This window comes from Osmia bicornis, chromosome 3, assembly GCF_907164935.1.
Source record: "Osmia bicornis bicornis chromosome 3, iOsmBic2.1, whole genome shotgun sequence".
NCBI lineage: Eukaryota > Metazoa > Arthropoda > Insecta > Hymenoptera > Megachilidae > Osmia > Osmia bicornis.
Genome location: NC_060218.1, coordinates 339569 through 362859, shown reverse-complemented (window position 1 = coordinate 362859; position 23291 = coordinate 339569). Strand labels below are relative to the sequence as shown.

Below are 23291 nucleotides of genomic sequence, written 5' to 3'. Positions count from 1 at the left end.
CATCCACCCTCTTGTCTACGAGTTGCTAGGTTATTCACCCTCCTTTCTATTCGAATCGCTTGTAAAAATGTCCGTGCCCTCGACAACTTGTAAAAAAAGAAAAAACAAAAATAATAATAATAATAATAATAATAATGTCGTGCTACGATTAGCCTTCATTTTTAATAACCCAAAGAAAATCGTTGAATGTTTCAGGGCGGAGAAGAAGCGGAAAACGGATCAGCCACCGCAGGTAGCCCAGTCGAGGAGAAATCAGCAGTAAGTAGTCCAACAGCAGAAAACGAAGCCAGCCCGACAGCAGCAGCAACGACAGCCTCATCGCCGTCGGCCGAGACGAAGGAAGAAAGTTCAGCGTCTCCAGCTAGTAGCCCCGCGGACGAAAAGCAAGAGGAACCCACTCCCTCTGCCCCAACTCCCGTCCCTGTCGAGGAAAAGAAAGAGGAGGTGGAAAAAGTGGAGGCCGAGAAAAAAGTAGTCGAGGTCAGTCCAGCCGGTGGTCAGTTCGTACCGGGCCCGGTAGAAGTCTCCGTTTTCCAAGTCCAGACAGTCGCTACGCCGTCTATCATTGAGAGGAAAACCAGTGAGGATATTCCTTCCCAGCCCCCGTCCAGTCCACCGCCGACCCCCATAGACGCGTCGCCTTTGCAGCAAGCTCAGCAGGCTGCCGCGACCGCGACAGCTATCGCAGAGGCTTTCAACTTGCCTGCGGAGGTTGCTGTCGAGCATTCTCTAACTGAACCAACCTCCTGCTCCTCCTCCGCTTCCTCCTGTCCAGAGCGTAACGACCCGTCAACACCGCCGACCGCCGCGGAATCTCTCGATGCGACTAATCCCCCGCAGAGACCACCCGCTTCTTCCGCGGACGTAAACCCTACAACAGAATCGTTTAATATTCTCCCTTCGAAACTCGAAACTCTGCCGGTGGTAAATTCCTATTCTAGCAAGCCTGAATCCACAGTTGAAGAAAATATGAAAAAATCTGACGATCCCTCCGACGATGACGCGTGTTCTCGAAAGAAATCGGAGATAGTTGGCGGCGCGAATGACGCACCGTTGGTAGAGAACGAAGCGTCGGAGGTGGTGGTCGGTGAGCCGAAAAAACTGGAACCCGCAATGTCGGAGAAAGAAAAAGCACTGGAAAATCTAAATGTGACCGAACAAGCGGAGGAATTGGTTAAACAGGTGATCGAGCAGCCTGAAATTGTACGAGAAGAAGAGGTGAAAGATGTTAAACCACCGGCTGAAGAGATGGACACCGTTCTGGAAAGTGAAGAAGGTCCGGTACCACTTTCCGAGGAAGTCGTAGTAGAGGCTAAACCTGCTGTTGTTATTCCAGAAGATGAGGATGTAACGATGGAAAGGATCGACGACGAGCAGGCGGGGGACACCGATGCCGAAGACTCGACGAAGGCCACGGAATCGGTCGAGATTATAGTGGAGGAGAAATTGGAACCGGAAGCAGAGCCCGATATCGTTGTTACCGCCGAAGAGATCGTGGTCCTCGAAGAGCCAGAAGACTCGGTCGTTTCCGAGGAATCTCGTCCAAAGATCGTCGTTATAGAGAAAGAGGAAGAGATAGAAGTAATCGAAATAAGCGAGGAGGTAACTGAGGAAGAAGAATCGATGCCTCCACCTCTGCCAGATTCACCCGTGCCTACTATTAGTAGTCCTCGAGAAAACGTTGATTCCGAGAACGCAAATACAGTGCCTTCCTGTGTAGTAGACGACACGAAAGCCCAACTTTTAGATGTAGAAAATAGCGAACAGGTCGACGGGTCGCCTCTTTCACTGCCAAACGATAATACCAGCTCTCCCTTGTCCTGTCCTGTCAACGAAAACGACGCATACCCCGCGAACGAATCCCAGACATCACATTTTTCACTGTCCAGCCTCGAACGCGTACCCAGTCCTTCCGATGATCTATTACCACCACCGCCACCACCCCCAGCCACCGAGGAATCCTCCAACTATCCTTTACCACCGGAACAGCTCTCTTGCCCCGTTCTTCTTAATGTGTCTGAAATGAAGAGTGAGCTTCCAGTTCCCGACGAGAACGACGCGAACGACGCGAACGACGCGAACGACGCGAACGACTCGCCCAGCCCGAGACACCCGACAGAGACACTTCTGACACCGCCTAGAAGTCCCAGTCCCCAGTCCAATGTCAGTATCGCGTCTGGCCTGACAACATCCACCAAAGACTCCTCGCAAACACAGTTACACGACGACCAGAGCAATCGAGAGTTCAAGATGGAATCGGTGTCGATAAGCCTCAATTCGTACAATGAGTCCGACATTGAATTAAAGGAGAGGTTAGCCGAGTCTCTGGCGGATACGGTGAACCAGGAAGAGAGCTCGATTTCATGTCAGTTGTCAAACAACGCCACGTCGTCAACAACTGTCCAGGAGACCCATCAGGTGACTAACATGTAACACAACCTCCTGGCATGAATTCAGGCAGCCAAAATACCTTTTTGGTGGCGCCTCGTTCCAAGTATCTCGTCGTACGGTCCGAGCACAAAACCAAAACCGCGTCTCTCTGTGATATATCTATTTCCTTCCTTCGATTCATCGATTCATCGATTCATCGATTCATCGAATCATCCTCATTTTCCTTCTCTCTTCTCCTATCCTCCTCTTTGTCCTATCCTAGTGCTTTGTCACCAGAGCAACTGAAATTTCTCCCCATCGTTATTCTCCCACGTCGCATCCAAAAGAAAAACGATAACTGTCTTATACGATCACCATCTCTCGACGAAGAATAACATCGAACCGGACTGCACGACACTATGACGTTGACGTTTCTGGGTTTTTGCACGAACCTGATCCAAATATATTACTCTTCCTAGGCGTTTCCTGTGCACGACCTGGTATAGAAATCCAATCGATTCATCGCAACAGGTTCTCCCGTAATTCGTCCTCGACACTTTCCTCGGTATCCTAAGAGGAGAGAGAGAGAAAGAGAGGGTCTCGTTAAATGCATCCTTCGTTCTATCGAATAAACCGTGATTAACACTACGTTGTCTATTATCTGTTACTGACATACGTTATATTATACACCTCCTTGACGCTTCCACCACCAAAACCATCTACCAAGAACAACCGTTACTGCCATTCATCACCTGTGTTGTTTGCCTCTTGGTTTTCTTGACAATATTAACACGACTTGTTATTCGAATCGAGGCGCTAAAAAAAAAGAAAACGTAGAGCATCGTAGCTCGACGCATAGATGAACATGAAAAAGACGCGAAGTAAGAAAGAAAGAAAGAAAGAAAGAAAGATAAAAGAAAGAAAAAAAAAGTTCGTTGCTGTGGTGCCCAATGCTATATTAGTCGAGTTCTTTCTTCCAAGTTTCCGTGTAGAAGATTCATACCTTGGTTACCTTTTTTTTCTTTGTCGGAACGCTGTTACTAATTAATAACAATTTAGCCGCTCGACTTAGACGAATTTCATTAGCGTGAAATCTCATTGATAGACGTAAACTTTGAGACTAATCGTTACACGTACAAAATTAGAGCTATACACGTTTAGAACTTAATGCCATTAGAAATTTGTACTTTATTATTAGACATCGATACTATCTTATGCTCTCTTTCCGTAATTGCATCTGTTGTGTCGTAAGCATCTTGTAATGCGCATGCAAGAGTTCTCTTATATCCGAGGGTTCACCAGATCAGGGTTTTTCAATTCTTTGCGCTGTCCACAAAGCATGAGACACGATTTTCTGTCCAGCCATTCGACGATCCTATCTGGTATACCGACGAGAATAAATGGCTTTTTGCGGTAAGGGGAGGTAGTAAGAGACTTTTTTAGCCTTATCTTCTGTTATACTTAACACCTTATTGACGGGGCGAAGTCGAGTTGCAATTTTCTTTTTACAACGTACAAGGTAAAAATGTGAATGGAAACGATGCGATGGTCCGTAGGAGGAGGTGGTGGTATCTTCAATTCGACGCTATACAGCGTCATTTGTTGATAAGGTGATAAGGAGGTAGGGGTAAGTCCAAAAGTCCCCTTATCAAGGGAAGTCATCGATGCTCGCCGCTGTACATACTATATGTAATAATATCATCACAGGACACTTTGTAATATACCTGCAAGCTTAACTATGGCGTCAAAATTGGCTCGATGGAAATCTGTCTTTTTCACGTCTTTTGTCCTCGTAGCATGCTGGGATTTGGACTTGCTGGCGGACTTGTTTGGTTTCCGCGATCGCGCGAATCCTCTAACCAATAGACATATGCTTTACAGAGCACCAAGGAAACTGAAGCACCAGTAGAAAATAACGTGGCTCACGATAGCAGCACGACACCAAGTTCCGACGAAACTTCGAAAATTACATCTCCAGCCGTCCCAAGTGAACCGGTGGTACCTGCCTCTCCACCTTCTGCACCAGCCATCACCGAGGATGTTGCATCCGTAGCCAAGGTAGTACTTATATCGCGTTTGACCCCTTTTTCTAGCTTTTCCACAGTCCTCGTTACTTTATAAATAAACCTGCTACAACGTGTTCGAAGTAGCACACGGCCGTACCATGATACGTGATGATCGCCAAAAATCGTTCGCGCCTGTTGGCGCGATCGATCCTGAGGCCATTAACTTAGTTTAATGCGCAAAGAAGAACATAGTGTGAGGGGCCATCTGATTAACTACAGTTATTAGCTTTAATTCAAGCAATTCTAATGCTTGGATAATTCTAGTGTTCGCTATTAATTTTATGGATATATTTTTTTTTTCTTCTTTTTTTGTTAAAGGCTATCGAAGAGATCGACATAAGCGACAAGGCGGTTGCGGCGGCAACCATCGAATGTAACACGAACGTAAGTTGCATCGACAGTATTGTATTTTTTCCTTAGATTTCAATTCGAATCCTCATCTTCGCCTACTACTATTGCGTTCAACATTTCTCCTTTGAGCTGTTTCATTGAACGCACACCATTTTGTTTCGGGCTGTTCACAGGAAATCATCGCGGATGCACGTTACCAAAACAACATGAACGAATAAACGCCGCTAACCGAATTGTGTATTTTGGGAAGAAGAAAGTTCTTTTCTCTCGTTAAAACCAAAAAAGTATATTATATAGATATGTATATTTGGACCATTCCTGCATCTAAACAGAAAATAACGTTCTTTCGTTACGAGCAACAACAATAACAACTGGAAAAATATAAGGAAAAAAAAAATAAATAAATACATGGAACGACGACGATGTTACACCGCGACATCGCGAGAACATATAGACTTTATATAATAGGCCTATTAATAATTCTTAGACACGGCATTTGACGGCAGGGCGAAGTAGAAATATGTTCAAGAAATGGGTATGCGGAATGGACGAGCCAAATAAAAAGTAAGATTGATTCAGGAAAACAAATCACCTACTGCCGTTCCGCGAACGATATTCTCGTAGCGGAAGATTTTTTGCTACTATTCTTTTTCCACTCGATTGATTAAATAATAAATTTCCAACGTGTTGGGGGGCCGTGCCCATTCGCGCGGGTCGTAATTATATTGGCCCTGCTGTGTAAAAATTTGGTAAACCGTCATTGTTAACTAAAACGCCAAGCCGGATTGTGTGATCATCGCGCGGCGGATGAGCGAAGGTAACAGCGAAAATTTGAATAAAGGATAGAAAGGAAAACATCGTTTGTCGAGTAATTCCAGAGAAAAAAATAAATAAATAAATAAATACAAAAGTACTCATCGAATCGCGTGCGCCCTCCCGTAACCGTACCGAATATTGCTATGTCGAAAGAATGTAAAAGAAAGAGAAAACTGTAACGGAGGAAAAGATCAGAAACTAAGAGATAGAGCGAGAGGAAAAGCTGTACGTGTGCGTTTTGAATGTCTGAGAAGAGAGAGAGAGAGTGAGAGTGCGAGGAAATGAAAATCGAGCGACGAGAAAAGAAAGGAAAATAGAAAAGAAGAACATTTTGAAATGTGTCTCTTTGCCAGAATGTAAACAGGATATGAGAGAGAGAAAGATGAGTGAGATAAGACGGGAGAAAGCAGAGCGAGGACGAAATTATTACAGGATATTACGTCAAAAAATCGTCTCGAGTGATGAAACACTCGGGTCGCGACTTCTTTTTAAAAGGACAACAGAGTCGATCAATTTTGCTCGTATTTCTTATACGGTCCTTGCGTTATCTTTTTTTTTATACAATTGTGTACACAATCGAGAGAGAGAGAGAAAGAGAGAGATAGATGGTTTTACGTTGTAACGAGGAAATGCACACTTCTACGTATGACTTTGGTACGCGCGAGCACACGACACACAATCACACATGCAAGCAAGTATCATGCAACACACGAGAAACACACAGTATGTCGAGACAGTGTAAGTGATATATAATCTAGACATAGAGGAAAAGCGTTTGTGTAAATTCGGCGTTTTGATCGAAATGCTCTTACTACTTTCTCCATATGAGAATTACTTACGAGGAAAGCCTATTCGTAATTTTATAATAATCATTAAACAAAAAAATATCGCCTAACTACAATTACGAGAAACATGCACAATTACCACGTAACAAAAACGGGGATATTCGTTTATACAGATTTTTCAGAAGTAAATTAATTCCGTACGAAAGCTTTTTTTATTAAGACCGTAGCATAGTTCGTAAAGTTTAAACGAAACAAAAAAAAAAAAAAAGCGCGCATATATACATGTAAAATGCTCCAAATCTCTCAAGATTAACTGTAAGTGTTAAAATTGGAGCGAGCGTTCACTGTGCCCGCGACCGGCATTGATTTTTAAACGATATATTATTGAGTAAGGAGAAAGAGGTAAAATTTAAAGTTGTATAGTAAAACCTTTTCATTAAATATATTGTCCGTAATGATCTTTACAACGAAATTTACCGTTTTTTCGAGACAAGTTTTGGCGACGAGAGCGAACTTTTTTATTTGAAAGAAGAAAAAAAAAAGAAAAAGAACAGAAAAAAAAAATTCCTTGAACCCGACTGATCTCTGTGCACTCGAACTATCAATCGTTTTATTTCTGAGGCGCCTTCGACGCAAGCCATCTCGTTTATCTGTTTTGCGCGTCGAATACTACAAAATTGTGAACAAGACATTGAGTTGAAGACGCCTCAGACACAGACCAGCAGTCTTCAGTATCTTCGATGAGCAGTTATAATAGTAATTAAAACTATTCTACATTTATCTATAACCTATAATAAACTGTGAAACACGTGTACAGTCGTGCGTTTTTATTCCATCTTAAAAACCAGTTACAATATTGCCTCTCTGATAGTAAACAAGAATTTGTCTTATTTGTTATTTTATTTACATTATTGCATTTACATCAAACTTATTGCACTATGCTTTCCATAGCATTTATGAACATATCCAATTCATCTTTATTTAATTCCAAACCTAAGATACGTTTTGATTCTTTATTTTCGACAATGAGATCTAACTGCAGAAGGGGTTCTCTCAAGGAAGCTAATTTACTTGAACCCATTACAAGCTACAAATGATAAGCGAATTAATGCACAATATGTACCTATGTGTTTTATTTATGTAGCTTACCTTTAATCTCCAATCAAAGTCAATTAGCGTTTCACCGTTTTCTTTAGAATATTCTTTTAGCAGAGCATCTGTTAATTGTTCTCTTCTCACTTTCAAACATGCCAATATACTCTGTTGAACATGCTCTGGAAGCTCATGATATTCTTGAGGCATCTAGATAGTAATACATATTTTTGCATAAAACCTTAGACACATTTTACCGAAATTTAGTTATACCTTTTCTTCTGTTAAATACAACGAAGTTGGATGTCTTAAAAGCATGGATATTAATTTGTATGTTTCTTCGTATTCTTCTTTACTCCAATCCATGCTGGTTGTAAACTTGCGATAAGATGGTCCTGGTTTACCACATATTTCATCCACACACGCATGCAGCAACTAAATCATAGAAATTGATTTTATAGCTGTAAATAATTCGAAAAGAACATCAAAGTATACATGTTACTCACTTCTTTCAAAACATGAATTTTGTCCTCACTGAAGAGATTAAGGTATAAAGTTCGGGTTGTTTCCATAATTGGTGTATCTACGCAACTTTCTCGAGTTTTAATAATAAATAATAAAATTCAAAAATAGTCCTTAAATAAAATACCATTGGAATGCATTGTTAAATACATATGTATTTATTGTACATGATCATGATCTTACATCGTTGTTTTACTTATACAGTGGATAAAGTAAACACTGATTACAAAACTATTACAAACAGATTTATTAACTAAAAAATATCATATTTGTATCATTATTTTGTTAAAACTGACGTTTCTGTTATGACATTTCAGGTTATCAAAGCATTCACCAAAACACGTTAACAATTCTACATTATTGCCATCTAACATCATTGATCCAAATTACGTTTTGGGCTACGTTGGTACAGCAAACCATCTGACAAAAAATTCCACGAGATGTTTGGTCTACCTTCGACATTGTTATCGTGGTTAGTATATCAAAATTAATAAAAGGACTAATTAGCATGAGACATCAAATTTATTATCGTACAAAACTGTAATATTATAGATCGCAGTTGCTTAAACATGTTATAAGTGTATACGACCGAGAAATTAAAAATAAAGGAAAGGTTTCTCGGAGAGCGAATAACAGAATAAAAGTGTGTGCCACCAGATGGCGTCAGGAGAGCCAGAATGTTGCAGTTCTTGAATCATCGTGATCGTGGTCGGTCGCGTTCGTTTGAATAGTGCGGTTGAATATTTTAAAGCAAATTTTTTGGTGTTTCTATCAATTAACACGTGTGTTGGATTACCCGAGCATTGGCCTGGACAGAATAGAAGACTACGTGGTACACATAAACGTAAGTTGCGATTTTATTGAAACGATAATCATGAATTTCTTTATACAACATTGCTGCTTGATTTGCTGTCTACGTCTATATATATATGTATATATATATGTATATAGATTGCTTATTAGAGTTCGTAGCGAGTACTTACAACAGCAAGCTGAATGTCGAGTGGCGTCCAATGTATTATTAACAGTAGAATATTCGGCACCAAAAATCGTAAATTCGCGTATAGATCGAATTTGGAAAAATTGCATGTTTCATAGCGCGGGAATCATCTGATAAAGCGACATCTAATCGTAAGTAGTGTGACCTAAAGTTTTTGAATAGCGTAAAATGGACCGATCTATACAGGAATTGTGTCCATTGACTCATAAATGCTCGATCAGCTATCGGTTTCGCGATCAAATCGGCTACTACGTACGTACATACTACGATAATGTATATAAAAGCGTACAAAACACGTTTAGAGGGCGCGATACGAAATACCCGCGGCTCGAACGTCACTTTGAGCCGGTCGAACTTTGTTTGTTCTTCTTCTCGTATACTTGAATTGTTTCTTCGAAGGTTCATCGTTAGTAGTCTGTACAGGTGTGCAATGATCATGCACGCGGTTGGTTCATTGAGAAACAAATTTGCATTCACCGATAGCTTCGTAGAAAAGCTTGATAGATGGAGCCACTAGTCTGCTGTTTCCCGGCTTACTCATGATCCGCTCGCGGGCCTTGGAGTTTAAATTTGAAAAGTTAATAAACCTACTAACGATTATTGATTATTGATTCTCGATGAACCTTGGCTCGAAGATAAAAAAATACGAGTACAATTAAAGGGATCTGTATCGTTAATTCTGCGCGATTGTTTCTCGTCTTTACAACTTTCTCGCTTTGGTATAGGACACTTCTTGATGTCGCGAGCGTGTCGGTTCCGCGCAGAATATAGAGGCAGGATCTTAGACTAGGCTTATGGTCCAACCTTTTCTTCGCCGTTAACGTACGAATAATCGAGACCTCTGTCATCGCGCCTTTCTCAGATCTTCGAATTCCGGATATGTAACTTTCCGCTCCCTTTTCTTTTGATTCTTCCACACAGCGACGCGAGTATCGAACACGATTAAACTATCTAGAGCTCTATCTCGTCCGTAACGAGTTTATCCTCGCTTCAGAATGCTCGACGATGTTTACAATCATTCTAGAAAAATACTCAGGATGAATCACGTAATTAAAACCACCTACGTAACTTGGCAAACATCGATTCTAATGAAAATTATAAGTGATACGTTTTAGTTACGTGTTCCATCCTTTACATAAACAAATTCGAGGCACTCGACAAGAAGGTTTTGCTAAACTTTAATAACTAAAGCATTTCTACCGTTATTTGTGATTTATCACTGGTCTGATCGAATGATTCTCGTCGATAACGATTACGATAACGATAACGATAACGATAACGATAACGATAGTATAAAAAACAAAGAGGGACATTAGAGTATAGCGTTAAGGTCGCCGGGATAGATTTATACATAACCGTATCGAGAGGGGTACATAGGACGAGCCGTATGTAACGAGTCTCTGATAAAAGGCACTCGGAAATAAAATGGCACCGTCGCGTCGCGTCGCGTCGCGTCGCGTCGCGTCGCGCGTCGATTATTCCTCCACTCTCGACCTCTTTCTTCCTACTTTTCACTGTTCCTCTTTCGGCACTTCATCGTCATACCGTTCTCTTCTCTGCGTTCTAACTCCTGTACCAGTGGCTCGGGTTCCTGTGGTAATTGGCGATTTTGTCGAACTTGTCCTTTTTCCGGGGACATTTACCCTGTCGCCGCATATACTCGCCAAACTCGCAGCTGGGCAACGCGCATTCGTCGTTTTGAATGCATCTGAGAAACGGACATGGAAAATCAGTAGGGACAGCCTTCGAAGCTTCGAACGTTTCGTGCGCTAATATTAGATCACTGCTTTAGTTCTGTTCGTTAATCCTTTAGTGCCTGGATTCTCAAGCTGTGTAACAGTCTATACTCTATACGATTCTTTGGAATCTCTGCACAGGCAGCAAACGTATTATGAAAGCAGCAGTCTAATAATAGAGCCTGAACTATCCTATTTCATAATCTGCTTACAATCTATCAGCTAGAGAGAAGAATCCTTTTCCCCTTCTGATCTTGATGCAGTTTTGATCAGTCTCGTAGCAGTTGCACTGGCACTCGCCATCGGAGGTGATCCTTGGCGTGAATTCCGACGGGCATCGGCACCTTAACCATTTCAAATTACAATCAGAAATGACACGTCTGAAAAATGAAGATTTCGATTCGGGGGACTCACGGTTTTCTCGGTTGCGTCCTTCTCATGTTCTGAGGTTGCAGCGAGCTCGCAAAATGTCTGTAGACTCTCTGCTCCGAGGGTTTCTCGTTGGTCGTGTCGTATTCGGTCTTCTCTCTGCACTCGCATTCCGTGTGGTTGTAAAAGGATAGCTTTTCCACCACGCTGCTGCCGCCTACGTTCGTCGTCTGCAAATGAAAACGCGAAAACCACTTAAAGTTCCTTATACTGTATAAGAAATTAGCCTTGGGACGCTTTCCGATTCCCTTGTTGTATAGGTACCTAACAGGAAAATCGCGACTCGTATGAAAAAGCAACACGATCGCCTACGCGTATCGGTTCGGTTTTAATTGAGTTCAATTAACCTTAGTCGAGCAGCCAGTAGTCTGGTCTGGCTCTGTTTTAAAGTGGTCGCGCTTACTGGTCGACGCTCGTTCAATGGACCGGGGTTATCCGTATCGCGGGGCCACACGTAACAGCTCCTCCAATCGACACTAATTACCCCCGGTTACTATTTTTACCCAGCGATTCGCCGATTCGCCGATTCGCCGATTCGGAATACATTCGTACGGATTGCAGCGTTCGGTTCGACAAAATAATGGAAATCGCGCTCGCTTTTTCTAGCGTCCCCGTTATTTTGTTTGCCCTCAAGTAAATACAAATATAATACATATAAATAATACATGGGCAGAGGTAAATGGAAAGCGGGAATCTAGAGAAATTTCTGGTTTCGTTTGCGCTAATTGCTAGCTACCGAGTGACGCGACCGGAATTCAGCAACAAGCTGATAAGCAATAGTTAGCATTTCAATCTAGCAGGAATCGAGAATGGTCGATAGAATAGAAAGCTCATAAATCGCGGAGGAAACGAAAGGTTGGTGGTCGCGAATGGAATAGAAATTAACCAAGCGTTTCAAAGCATGAACTAAGGTGGAACGAAACGATACGAAACGATACGAAACGATACGAAACGAATCATTTGTAATCGGTGAATTATAATTGCTCGTGCGATAAGCACGTTGGTGGATCGGAGAACAGCTGCGTATACGCGTAATTGATGGTGTTAAGTGGGTCGTAGGCTAGGATCGCGGTCGAGATCGATGACAATGGGCTAGCAGTGGATAGCAGCTAGCGGAACGAAATGCCATGATCGCGGGCCAGCAAGGGTAGCGTCAATTGGTTTATTATGGGATTCCGCGGGTAGGCGCGGTACTCAGCATCGATCAAAGATCGAGGGAGATCGCTTATGCAACCGTTAATCCTAGAGAAGTTCAAAGGTATGTACGTGACGTATCGTTGCTTGCTGCTTGCTGCTTGCTGCTTGTCGTTTGATACGTTCACTAGCACAGTAGAAACAGACATGCCTAGCACGTCTAACAACTGATCAGACGTGTCCAAAGCTTGCTTCGGTAGGTACATCGAGTGATTCATCGTTTCGCTTCGTGTCTATTCTACTTACGCAGCTTGCGGTTTCCTTACTTACAATATAAGACAACGCGATTTAACATTAATGCAATCCACGATTCGTATCTGACAATGAATGAAAAATAGGAAGTGGATCGAATCGAATCGAATCGAATCGAATCGAATCGAATCGATGTTATTCGAAGGAATACACGAACGGCTGGTGGAATAATAAACGCACAGGACAAATTGCATCGAAGAGTAACGTGGGTCTCGCCGATTTTTTGCCGGTCGACACAAAGCGCAAACATCTTCCCGGATCTTTGTAATACGAACTGCCCTCGTCGTGGGCTGTCTCCCTGTTCCTCGGCCGTACTCTGTCAAGACGGTACAACCAGGATTGAGATTCGCGATCGTCCCTGACGAATAGCCTGGCCGAGAGATCGTGGTCATAAATTTGATGCCACAGTGGCGTACGTTAGTCTATTTCACGAATTCGGAGAACTTTCAATTTCCTATTTCATTTTTTATCCTTATCAATTTTGGAGAAGATAGAAATTTATCGCGTGGCGTTTCAGATTATATATTAAGATTATTGCAGTAGCTACTTCCTTGTAGGAGAAAAACTTTCGAGTGCAAAGAGTTAAATGCTCTAAATTGCTATGCAGAATATGTTACAAGACAACGGTCAAATTGTATTTAACCCTATCGAACCCTATTGCATTCAACAATTTCTTCCTAGTTGAAATGGCCTGCTTAAAACTTTCTTCTATCGTTATTTATTTTCTCGTAAAATGATGATAAAAATTTGTCAGTCTCGACGCCATTGTCCCTTAACGCTTTATCTCCGTGCAAGCACTCATGGGTGGCCCGTTCTGCTATCTTGGACCGTTTAGAATTTTTGCATACTTTTTACACGGTTCGCTGGCAAAAAATCGAGCGTGAATAATATACTTCCGGTCTGGTCAGGTTCGTAAAAGGGAGCCGAACGTTGCGTTGGTTTGTATTGGTGCACGCCCATGGCGATTCGTGCTCGTCTTCGACCTTTTGTATCGCGAACCTTTTCCAACCTGGACCAGTTCTCTCATTGTTGCAGTATTGCAACAGAGAATATTTGCAAATTCTCTGATAGAAATTCCGAAGGGTTAGAGCCCTTGGAATCTGGCTGAGAAACGTATGCTGGAATTGAATTTCTTGCTGGATTATTTTCCCCTGGGTAGAATCGAGCAGCTGACCGACTGGCTCATTAACATTCACCGTATCTCGCTCGGGGCACCCACTGGTGAATGAAAGACAAGAAGCAACCACGAAATCACGTGTGCCACGAGCCTGGAGATCGGTGAACCATGTCTTCCAGCTCGCTTCTTTGCCGTGCCACTGTTGTTTCTTGTCATTTTTGGGATTCAAAGCGTGCACCGTGACTCGCTTACCGATTCGTAAGCTATCCAACCAGACTGTGTGGTGAGTCTCGTTTCGTAACGATAGCAACGATTGTATTACAAACTATCCTCGACGAACGGTTCCCAAGAGATTTCCAGACAACTTATCCTGTTTGAGAAGGTAAAGCACGACGTTTCTGATTCTACCAGAGTCACTAGGGACTTTCTCGATGAGACGTCGAACTGATAGGATCTCGTTCGAAAGTATCTTGTGGGCGGTCGATTGATCTCGCGATAGCTTTGATAAACGCGCCATGTGCTTTTCTGTACCTGGTATTTTCGCATGCAAACATTGCTTTCTTTGGCACGGCAGAAAAATATTTGGACGAACCAGAATCTTTCGTCTACTACATAATATAGGTATCGGTATTCTTCCTCCAAGTCCGTATTCATCTTCGACTAGTATGAAAACACGAGCCTAAGTGTTTGGTCTATCGAGATTGTTTGCATTTCAGAGCGTCGGTCGACAGCCGTTTTGGCAGCTCGCCTCAAAGAAACCTCCTTCTCCATTGCTACAAATGTTTACGCACGCATCTTCTTGCTTCGGATACTCGATACGTTGTGTACAAGATCTTCGCTACAGATTCCCGCCAAAGAGATTTATCGGATTTTTCTGCAAGGAACGTGTCGATGATCTTTCGTTAACGTACCGTGATAACGATGAACCGAAGGACATATCGTTTGATAACGACCGCTCGATTCGTAGAATCCTCGCGATTCTAAGTAGGCGGTGTTTCTATGAGAGACGATGGGAAATATTCGCGAGGGTGTGTTTCTAACATTTGACGAGATCTATGACACGACGCGACGGTGCAAAAGGTCGAATGCCAGCACGAGGTTTGGAAAGGTCCGACGTGTTTTATAGCAATAAGTATACATATTCCTCGAATATAGAAAATTTATCAAGGTTTCTCAAGAGTATATTACTCTCCGTGAAACATGAGAAATAATTTATTTCTCGTTTCTTTCGTTTAACCTCTGTGGCTTGAATCGGTTGTTTCGATCGGCTGTAAGGTGCCCTTAAAGTTACAAGAATTCAGCGTAGGAGTCCCGGAAGTCCGAGGTTCTTCCCGGGGAATGCAATTAACGCACGTGCACCGTGTATCTACTTACAGCGTACTATTCCCAGATTGAAAAAATCCCTGTTCGCACCGCGATCTAACCGATCCCCGATCGGAAAGTTCGAAAGGAACACGCCTTTCTGGCGTCATAAAGTAGTTGGTCATTAAATAATATGTAGAAATGATCCAGTAGAATCAAGGTAAATTCGATTTACTTCTCCTGCCTGAAGATTCTTGGGGCAGATGAAAGATAATAACGCGATATCTGGCGTCATTCAAGCCGCTTGGATCGTCGATAGGAGTACATTAATCAGTCGGATATCGCGTTGCAAATGTGCCTGTTGTCAGCGATATTTATCCAGAGCCTCTCTCTTTTCTTCCTCGTTCTTTCTTCCATCGGAATTAGAAACGACTCGACTCGCAGAACTTACGACTAATTCACCTACTACTTTCACTCTACGTCCCGTTTTTTATTCCTGCTATCACCGAGATTCCTGCTCTTTCCGAGACGTCGTTGTTGATCCAAATAAATTCCCTCGTAAATCTCTTGCGTACCAGTTTTTCACGGGCACGCGCTTAAGCGTTAAGAACGATTTGCATGCGATTATATTATTGGTGGGCGTTCCAGCAACTGATCGAGATCTTTATCGATCGTAAGTCGTAAGTCGTAAGTCGTAAGGTTGCGTTCAGAGCGTGTAAAAAGGATTACTGGACAATTTAGAGAATGCTATTCTAAGTTAATAGGACATTTTCCTATTTTTGCTATATCTCAACATGGTTGGCTGCTTCGGAGAACAGAGGAGATTCGGTTATCTGGAAACGTGGAATACAGTCGGTTATCGATAAGAGTCGGCAGCGTCTCAATTTGTTCCTCCGAACGACAGATCGCGCGTAATTTTACTTCTTCTCCGATAAGGACGCATAAATCAACCTTTCCTCGACTCAGCTTTCCTTCGTTCAACCTGTTTCGAACCAGTTGCAAGATTGAAATCGCTCTGGGCAACTGCAGTTCGCGATAACCATTACGCGACATTGTCGATTGCGTCTCTTCGTTTTAATCTATTCGGTGCAACGGGTACAATACGGGAACTTTCTCAATAATAATCGATGTTGAGAATCTGATATTCGATCGAGTCGAGCAATCGTAATAGATTAATTTGACGCGTACGCTAAGGAATTTCACCTGACCGAAAGAATTTCAGTAGAGCCGCGAGCACGTGTGCAGTTGCGAGACCGCTTGGCCTTTCAACGTTGACGCGAATTGTCAACAAGCGTATGCAAATGCCGCAGCTGCACGAGCCGGTCAGTATCGGCTAACGCGATCGCGACCTGATACACGCGCCACCTCCATCACCTTATTACATATTACTTTCCTAATTCACGAAACTACAAAATAGAGAGTTATGCCTCCTCGATAAACACCTGCCTGTAATAAACATTCCACGTGTTTGTAATAGGTATTAAGATAAAACCAAACACGTACGGTTTACGTAATTTGCAATTATATTACATTGGCTACGGTACATTAAATCGAAGCAGAGAAAGAGAGAGAGAGAGAGAGTACATAATGGGTAAAATATCATCGGAGCTCGAGACAACAAGAGCTAGTGTTTTCGCGCGGTACACGGTATCCGGGATATTGATTAACGATTCTTACGCTCCGTGTCGTGCGACGGATAACGATCGTCTCGAGTCATGCCGGTTCTCGTAATTCTGTGCCAAGCATTAATTAACGTTACACCGACGCAAAAGATTCTCAACTTTTATTTAAACTGAGGATCCAGGCCTTTGGTCTTTACGGTTTCCCTAATGGTTTCTGCCAGTTCGCGAGGTAGACGCGTTGAACGATTAACCTCGTCAAAACGAAGGGAAACTAATTCTTTCTAACGATAAGTCCGAATCGATTACCGACGTGTTCGAGTTCGAGTGGAATTTGTAAAACAACTGGAAACGAGTCGACTGTAGATTTCCATGGACATCGCATGCCTCGTTCATCCGCATCGTGATCGCATCAGTATCGTGTACACGCGCGTTTAACACGGTAAAAAGTTAAACGGACGAACGTTTCAACGTTTTTGCGCGATCACAGCCACGGAATGCGGCCTGCAACTGTTCGCCACGACGCTAACGCGTTCGAGCAACCTACAAATTAGCGGGTCACCGTGATTCTTGAGCTTCTAGTCGTCTCATCGATCCACCTGACATCGATCACTTTACGTGCATCTTTCGTACAACCAGTTTATTCCTTTTCAATTGAGAGTTCTATGAAGATCTGCCGAGAAAGGAAGAGGGAAAGTAGAAAAGTTCACTCTGTGTAATTAAGATTATCTCTAACGCGCGAAAGTAATCGACGTAACTTTGTTAATTTACGGGACGCGTTAAGTAATCACGAAGAAACGCCGCGCCGCGCCGCGCCGCGCCGCGCCGCGTTCGCTACGTCTTATCTAGACGCCGAAGAAGGTTGAAATCGGCAGCAAGAGACCATGAAGACGAAAGCAATTTGATGCCATGACTAGGCTGAACAGCAACAATGGATAGAAGCGAGCTGTCAGCGTACGTGGATCGGCACAAAGGGCCGCGAAATTAAGGTGGCCATTCAAGGGCTAATTTCTAGATCGACCGCGGTTACACCGCGCTTCCATCGAAATCAATCTCGAAGCCGAGTTTCTAATAGAAACAGCGACCTTCGCGCTCGTGCTCCTTTTATACAGTCCACTGTAATTTCTGTGGGGTCCTGCGAGTCTCGTCATATTATGCGCATAACAAAACGACCACCACCATACCGGTTACGAGTTAAGCAACGAACGGTCTCGCCTTTTCAAAAGCAACTAGCTGTTGCTAAAGGCTTAGAAATAGCGCGTTGCTTTTATTCCAAGTTGCTTCTTCCTTCATTTCCAAGCAACTACCGATTCCCCGAGGCTCACGCAAGCTCGTCACGATGTCAGGTACATAATGGCTACGGCACCCACGCCTTCCCTTTACACCCACGATGCTCCACGATGCTCCACGATGCTCCACGATGCTCCCCGATGCTCCCCGAGGCAGATGGAAACGCGTCTGGCCTCATTCGCGTTTTCCTTCCACCCATCCAGCTTTCTTTCCTATCGACACTCCGACAGAAGACAAATGTGCCGAGGAAAGGTATCACTGTAGACGACGAGTTCGACGAGTTCGACGAATCGAATAAACCATCGATGCTCGTAAAGTTCACGGATGATTTTCGAATTTATTACCGGGAATTCCAGTTGGAGGAAACGTCCGCGTCGATCGGTGAAATTCGCATGGAACCGGTCGAAAGACTCGAGGAATGTATTTGGAAAGCTGAGGATTCTCAGAAGAATAGCACGACCTTTTAAATACCGAGTAGTTTTCCCTATCGGCCTTCCGATACACGTCACAGAGAGATCGAGGATACCGGATGAATGGGATTGCTCGAAGATCGCAATCTTCGCGGACCTTCGGTAAGGAAAGGAAGAAGAATGCAAGTCCGTGCGTCGCCGACTTCCCGGATGGGGATCGAGAAAAGAAAAATTTCCAATTTGCCTAATATTTTCCGATTAAAAGCTCGTAAAGGAACCTTGACCTTCGTCAGGCGTAACTGAACAGCAACGAACACGAAGAAGGAGGAAGAAAAATGAAAAATGGAAAATGAAAAATGTACGTGGGCTCGGCACGAAGGAAGATTATAGGAAAGGGACCAAAAGGGGCGTGAGCGCGCGTTTCTTGGCGTACGCACGTGTCTCGCGGCGTCATTATCGCCCACGCGTGCTAACTGTACGCGCAATTGAATTTCTCTTGAGCGTCGACGACAGAACCGCGACTCGCCCACCAGGTATGTACTTCGCGTCCCTTCCTAGCTCTTTCCCCCTCGGGAAAGGGATTACCATAGCCGGACTATGGGTTATAATTAAAAGGCAATTAACCTCGCGGACGTAATGAAGGCTTTTATAAACGATTTGCGTGAACCAACTGCGTGAAAGGTGGATGCTTCGAGTAATCATCGTTTATTATGTCGTATTCCTTTGTGTTGCTCGCCATTTTTTACAACCCTTGCAACGTCTCATCATCGAAATTGTTGTTTCGCTGCGTTTACAACTCTCGAAGAGTCACAATTGTGGCTGGATCATATCAAGATTGCGTCCTTATGCCACACTCATCGTTCTACGTTGACCGTGAACTCTTTACACTGACACGTCCATTAACACGTCGCTTCAACTATTCGGGACGACATGACATGCTGGATAATCTCGAGTCGTCGCGTCGCGTCGCGTCGGTGTAATCATAGAATCCAGAGCTAACTTAACTGGCAGATTCCTGACCGCGATATCGGGAGATCGGTCGTCGTATCTCTCGTAGCCTTCGAGCAGATCTGCCGACTTGTAGAACCCGAAATTCATTAGATCGACTTTCTGTACACTCGAGAGTTAGTCTCCAAGCAATTTCCCACGCAAACGGAAAATTTTTCGCGTGCCTGTCAAATCATTTGAATAGTTTACCTTTTTACCGTGAGTGGTTTTGCAATGAAAAAAGAACTCTTGTTTCCTGGTGCATGTAATACCGAACGAACGAGGAAAAGTTCATTTATCTTGTATTTTCTCTTTTTAATTAAAATAGCTATACCTATCTACCGTATACTGGTATACTTAATTAAGTGTACCGTGCCGTGAAGTATGGTTGGAGGAGTGGTAACCGTTGACACTCCATACGGTACGAATCCCAAGGATCGAAATAGAGTCGGAAAGAGTAAAGATTCGCGGAGCTTGCGCAGAACGGCTGGTAACAAGGCGTTAATATTAGCGACGCTGGAATCCGGCCGAAGAGGACGATCGTTCCAAGTTGCCCCGAAGAACAATGAATTTCCGGTCAGCTTTGTGCGTCCGAGCAGCGACAATGTCCTCATTGTCCCGCGTGGACTGCATAAAGATGCGCGTCCTGCGACTCTTTCCTTTCCAACCATCCTCCCGACTTTATACGCTTAAACGATTGGTTTGCGGTTAAAACCGACAGAAATTTCACGGATCGGTGATCGCGCTTCATAGTTGAAACGCGTCAGTCTAGAATCGAGGCTATTAATCGCGCGAGGAATTATGTGTTCTCGATGAAGAAAAAGCTGAGACAGCAGCCGGATCGGCCGCGAATGGAAACGTTCCGTTCCCCGTATCTATTCTTCTATCGAACGTTGCACAATCGTCCTCGTGCAATCATCACCGACCAGTTGTTACTCGCGCCAACTATCGCGCCTGCACCACCAGCCATCGGTTCTTCTTGAAATCGCTCCATCTTGATTCGCGACGCGACGCGTGGCTCGTTAATCTTTTCGACCCTGTCTCCGGTCGAAAAGGAGCCTGCTACGATTCGCGACGTTCATGACCCGTTTCCTTGACTCGCGAACTCGATAGATCGCGTTAAATGCATCGATCTTATCCAAGATGGTTCAGTATCTTTGCCATTTCTACGAGCTAATCACGCGTCACGATAGCCTGCACGAAGTCGTTGAAGCAACGCCCTCCGGCAGATGGTGTTCACTTTCCGGACACTCGAAGGTACTAGATACTTAGAAACTGTAGGGCTCCGAGGTAGTTAGAACGTCTGTTCTGCTGTACTATTTTCCAAGAGGCACCGACGGATCTTTGCACTCGGCGTCCCACGGCGCGAGCAACTTTAACGTCGCGTCGCGCGTCGCCTCGAGCTGACTCACGGAATATCTTCGGACTCGAGAATGCATTTCGAAGACAACGACCAAGGAAAGTGGTTTCACCACCATTTTCCTCCCTACAATATTCTTCTTACTCTCTCTCTCTCTCTTTCTCGTTATCAGCAGGATATCTCAAACTATAGAAGGGTTTAAATATTTTTCTTTCCTAATTAAACCATGTCATAAGAACACACATATGGTATGTGCTTCCTTTGTTTAGAGAGCAAACTGTAGTGAGATATTAAGATCAATTGTATGCCTTATTCTTTTTAAGCGGAATTGTCGTGTGTTTTTATCAGCACACCTGATAACACCTGTTGACACGAGTTCAACGACTGACGATTACAAGGTACCTCAAGGCTTTCGCTTCATTGTCACTTTTTTAGTAGCTGTTCACGCTTCTATTCTGTATTTCACTCCTTAGGTAGCAAGGAATGTGTTTACCCATACGTACAAACACCGTCAACGTGTTGATTCAACTGTTGAATTTCGTATTTCTAAAGTTATATCATTCTTCGATGGAAATTTTTCAATTACGTATATCGTTCGTTGGAAACACAAAAGATTTTGCACAAGTTTACCACCGTCTACATATTAGGAGCAGGGAAAATTATTGTTAATTAACGACGCGGCCAGTAATTGCGGATAATTCGAGTGTTGAACGATCTTAAAAAACGATCTTATCCCACGGGAGAAATCGATTGGAGGCCGGTTAAAAGACAAACAGTGGCCGGAGAATGGAAAACGGGAAGAGGAACGTAGAGGAGGAGGAGTGTATAAATCTTGCGGGTCGTAGCGATTAATTACGGCAGGAAGCGAAGCCCTGTAATTAGATCCTCTTCGATGGCCTGTTACGTTCACCGAGCCGATTCGTCGTTACACGACCGGCGAAATCTCGATGAAGCTCGATTTATACGTTTGTTCCGTTTCGTTGCTTCTCCTCGCGTGGCAAATCGTCGAAGCGATCGGCTTCCCTGCTCTTTCCATTCTCGACGAAAGCCGTTTCGCCGCAGATTTATCGTTCTCCAACATTCTCGTTTCCGGTACAACGCTTCTTCCGTCGTATCGCGAGCAAAATCTGTGTCGCATCGTATCGCATCGCAACGACGACAACCCTTTGTGAGAATAGCTACAGTTATACTAAAGTTAGACCGCGTGCACGCGTGTATCTGGCAGATTTTCAAAGCTCCGATGTTTCAAAGTATGTACTAACGATAAGTCCCGTGCGACGCCGACCTTCCGGACGAATTCTTGGTATACAGTATGTATAGGGGAAAAAGTTTCAAGTCCCAATTTCATCAATCTAATGGAACTAACGGGGAAAAATTGAAATTTGCCGAAACAGTAGTTGGGTATTCTCTTGAAACCGGCTGCCAGACTCGAGCTGCACGCGTCCACCATCTCTTTTCTTTTTTCCTCCTCTTCATTCACTCGCCTCGACCCATGTTTCGTGCTTCTTTTATTTTTTCATTTTTCCACCGTGTCTTTCGACACTGTCCAATTAAAAATCTCATTTATCTTTTTATCCCCTTTGCGATATTAATTTGCTTCTTCGGCCGCGACCTCATGAATTTCTATTACCTATCGAACCGGCTGAATAAGTTTCTTTGTTACGACATCCAGCTCACCCGTCGTGATAACATACCTATACTTGATAGGGACGTTTAAAGTTTCATTATTAACTCAAAAATCGTCATCAAACTGACAATTGTGAGTGCCTGAAAAGCCGAAAGGCGAGAAAAATGAATTTTCTACAATGTACACACACCAGGTAGCGATCCCTTTAATTGATTCACTACAATACCCGTAGCTATGCATTATGCATGTTGCTTGCGCAATTCGACCTGACTTCGAACCGATAAATCAGTCCAGTTAACAGAGATATCTCGGCTGACGATGATTTTTCACCGGACAAAGTGGATCAAGGCGCGTTCGCGCCTCTTCGCGATCGATCTCCGTGGATAATCACCGTCCATCTTAATTGTCGCGATGCGTTACGTAAAATGCGTCTGATGAATCGAAATTCGTGGTTAGCTGAAGGAAGTGCACTCGGGCGTAGAGTCAGCTAGAGGTTTCTACGATGATTATTCAGAACGCAACGGTCACTGAGAATCGTCGTCGTGGAAGAGAAGAAAAAAGGGAAGCACAGGCTCTGTCTTCTCGATGGAACGACTTTCGCGTCCTCGAATCGACCTCTAAGAAATCCTTGATGACTCGTTCTTTTTATTTTTTGCGACAAGTTTACTTTTCTATTAGCAAGAGCACTCGTACCGCCGAACCCTTATCACGCTCCTGATTATCTCTGCCGTTCGGTTCGCGTAAACATATGTTCCTGTCACGCGGGCTCTCTCAATCTCTCGCGGAAATAATAGACGCGAACACGGTTGAACGACTTTATCGAGACACGAAACGGCTTGTGAGAACTCCACGGTCCAACAGGCTACTCGCACCGAAATGGATTTATCGTCTGTTGGTCGATCGATCCTCGAGCATAGTTCGAGTATTGGGCCATACGACCGGACCGGAGGCACGGTAATCAATTTA

At 43.7% G+C, this 23291-nt stretch overlaps 3 protein-coding genes across 4 annotated transcripts in view; 1 reads left to right on the top strand and 2 right to left on the bottom strand.

The window, feature by feature from the left end:
• The window catches only part of LOC114876069 (A-kinase anchor protein 200-like), a 36064-nt gene extending 28862 nt beyond the window's left edge, over positions 1-7202 (top strand). The window contains exons 5-8 of the mRNA XM_046285188.1: positions 196-2418; positions 4252-4428; positions 4755-4820; positions 4961-7202. Coding sequence (XP_046141144.1) covers positions 196-2418; positions 4252-4428; positions 4755-4820; positions 4961-5005 — 2511 coding nt within the window. The 3' untranslated portion in view covers positions 5006-7202. The remainder of the gene's footprint in view (positions 1-195; positions 2419-4251; positions 4429-4754; positions 4821-4960) is intronic.
• Positions 7201-8355, bottom strand: LOC114876067 (COMM domain-containing protein 8-like). Its single transcript, XM_029187096.2, has 4 exons — positions 7987-8355; positions 7754-7915; positions 7538-7690; positions 7201-7475 (listed from the first exon to the last, which is right to left on the bottom strand). Exons 1-4 carry the CDS (start codon positions 8050-8052, stop codon positions 7317-7319), a joined length of 540 nt encoding a protein of 179 aa, XP_029042929.1. The 5' UTR covers positions 8053-8355; the 3' UTR covers positions 7201-7316.
• LOC114876050 (myb-like protein X) overlaps positions 8138-23291 on the bottom strand; it is a 50615-nt gene continuing 35461 nt past the window's right edge. Inside the window, exons 4-7 of one of the 2 annotated variants that reach the window (XR_006829294.1) lie at positions 11153-11337; positions 10951-11082; positions 8986-10710; positions 8138-8810 (exon numbers count right to left, since the gene is read on the bottom strand). Coding sequence is in view for 1 of the 2 variants with exons in the window: in XM_029187060.2 (XP_029042893.2) it covers positions 10566-10710; positions 10951-11082; positions 11153-11337 (462 nt within the window). In the remaining variant the exon portion in view is untranslated. Of the gene's footprint in view, positions 8811-8835; positions 10711-10950; positions 11083-11152; positions 11338-23291 lie in introns of those variants that run through there. The other variant, XM_029187060.2, reaches the window with a different exon arrangement.

Coding starts and splice junctions, on each gene's coding strand:
- LOC114876067 (XM_029187096.2), bottom strand. CDS start 8,052: ATGGAAACAACCCGAACTTTATACCTTAATCTCTTCAGTGAGGACAAA. Junction 7,916..7,986: donor AAATTCATGTTTTGAAAGAA/GTGAGTAACATG, acceptor TCTATGATTTAG/TTGCTGCATGCGTGTGTGGA. Junction 7,476..7,537: donor ACTTTGATTGGAGATTAAAG/GTAAGCTACATA, acceptor TATCATTTGTAG/CTTGTAATGGGTTCAAGTAA.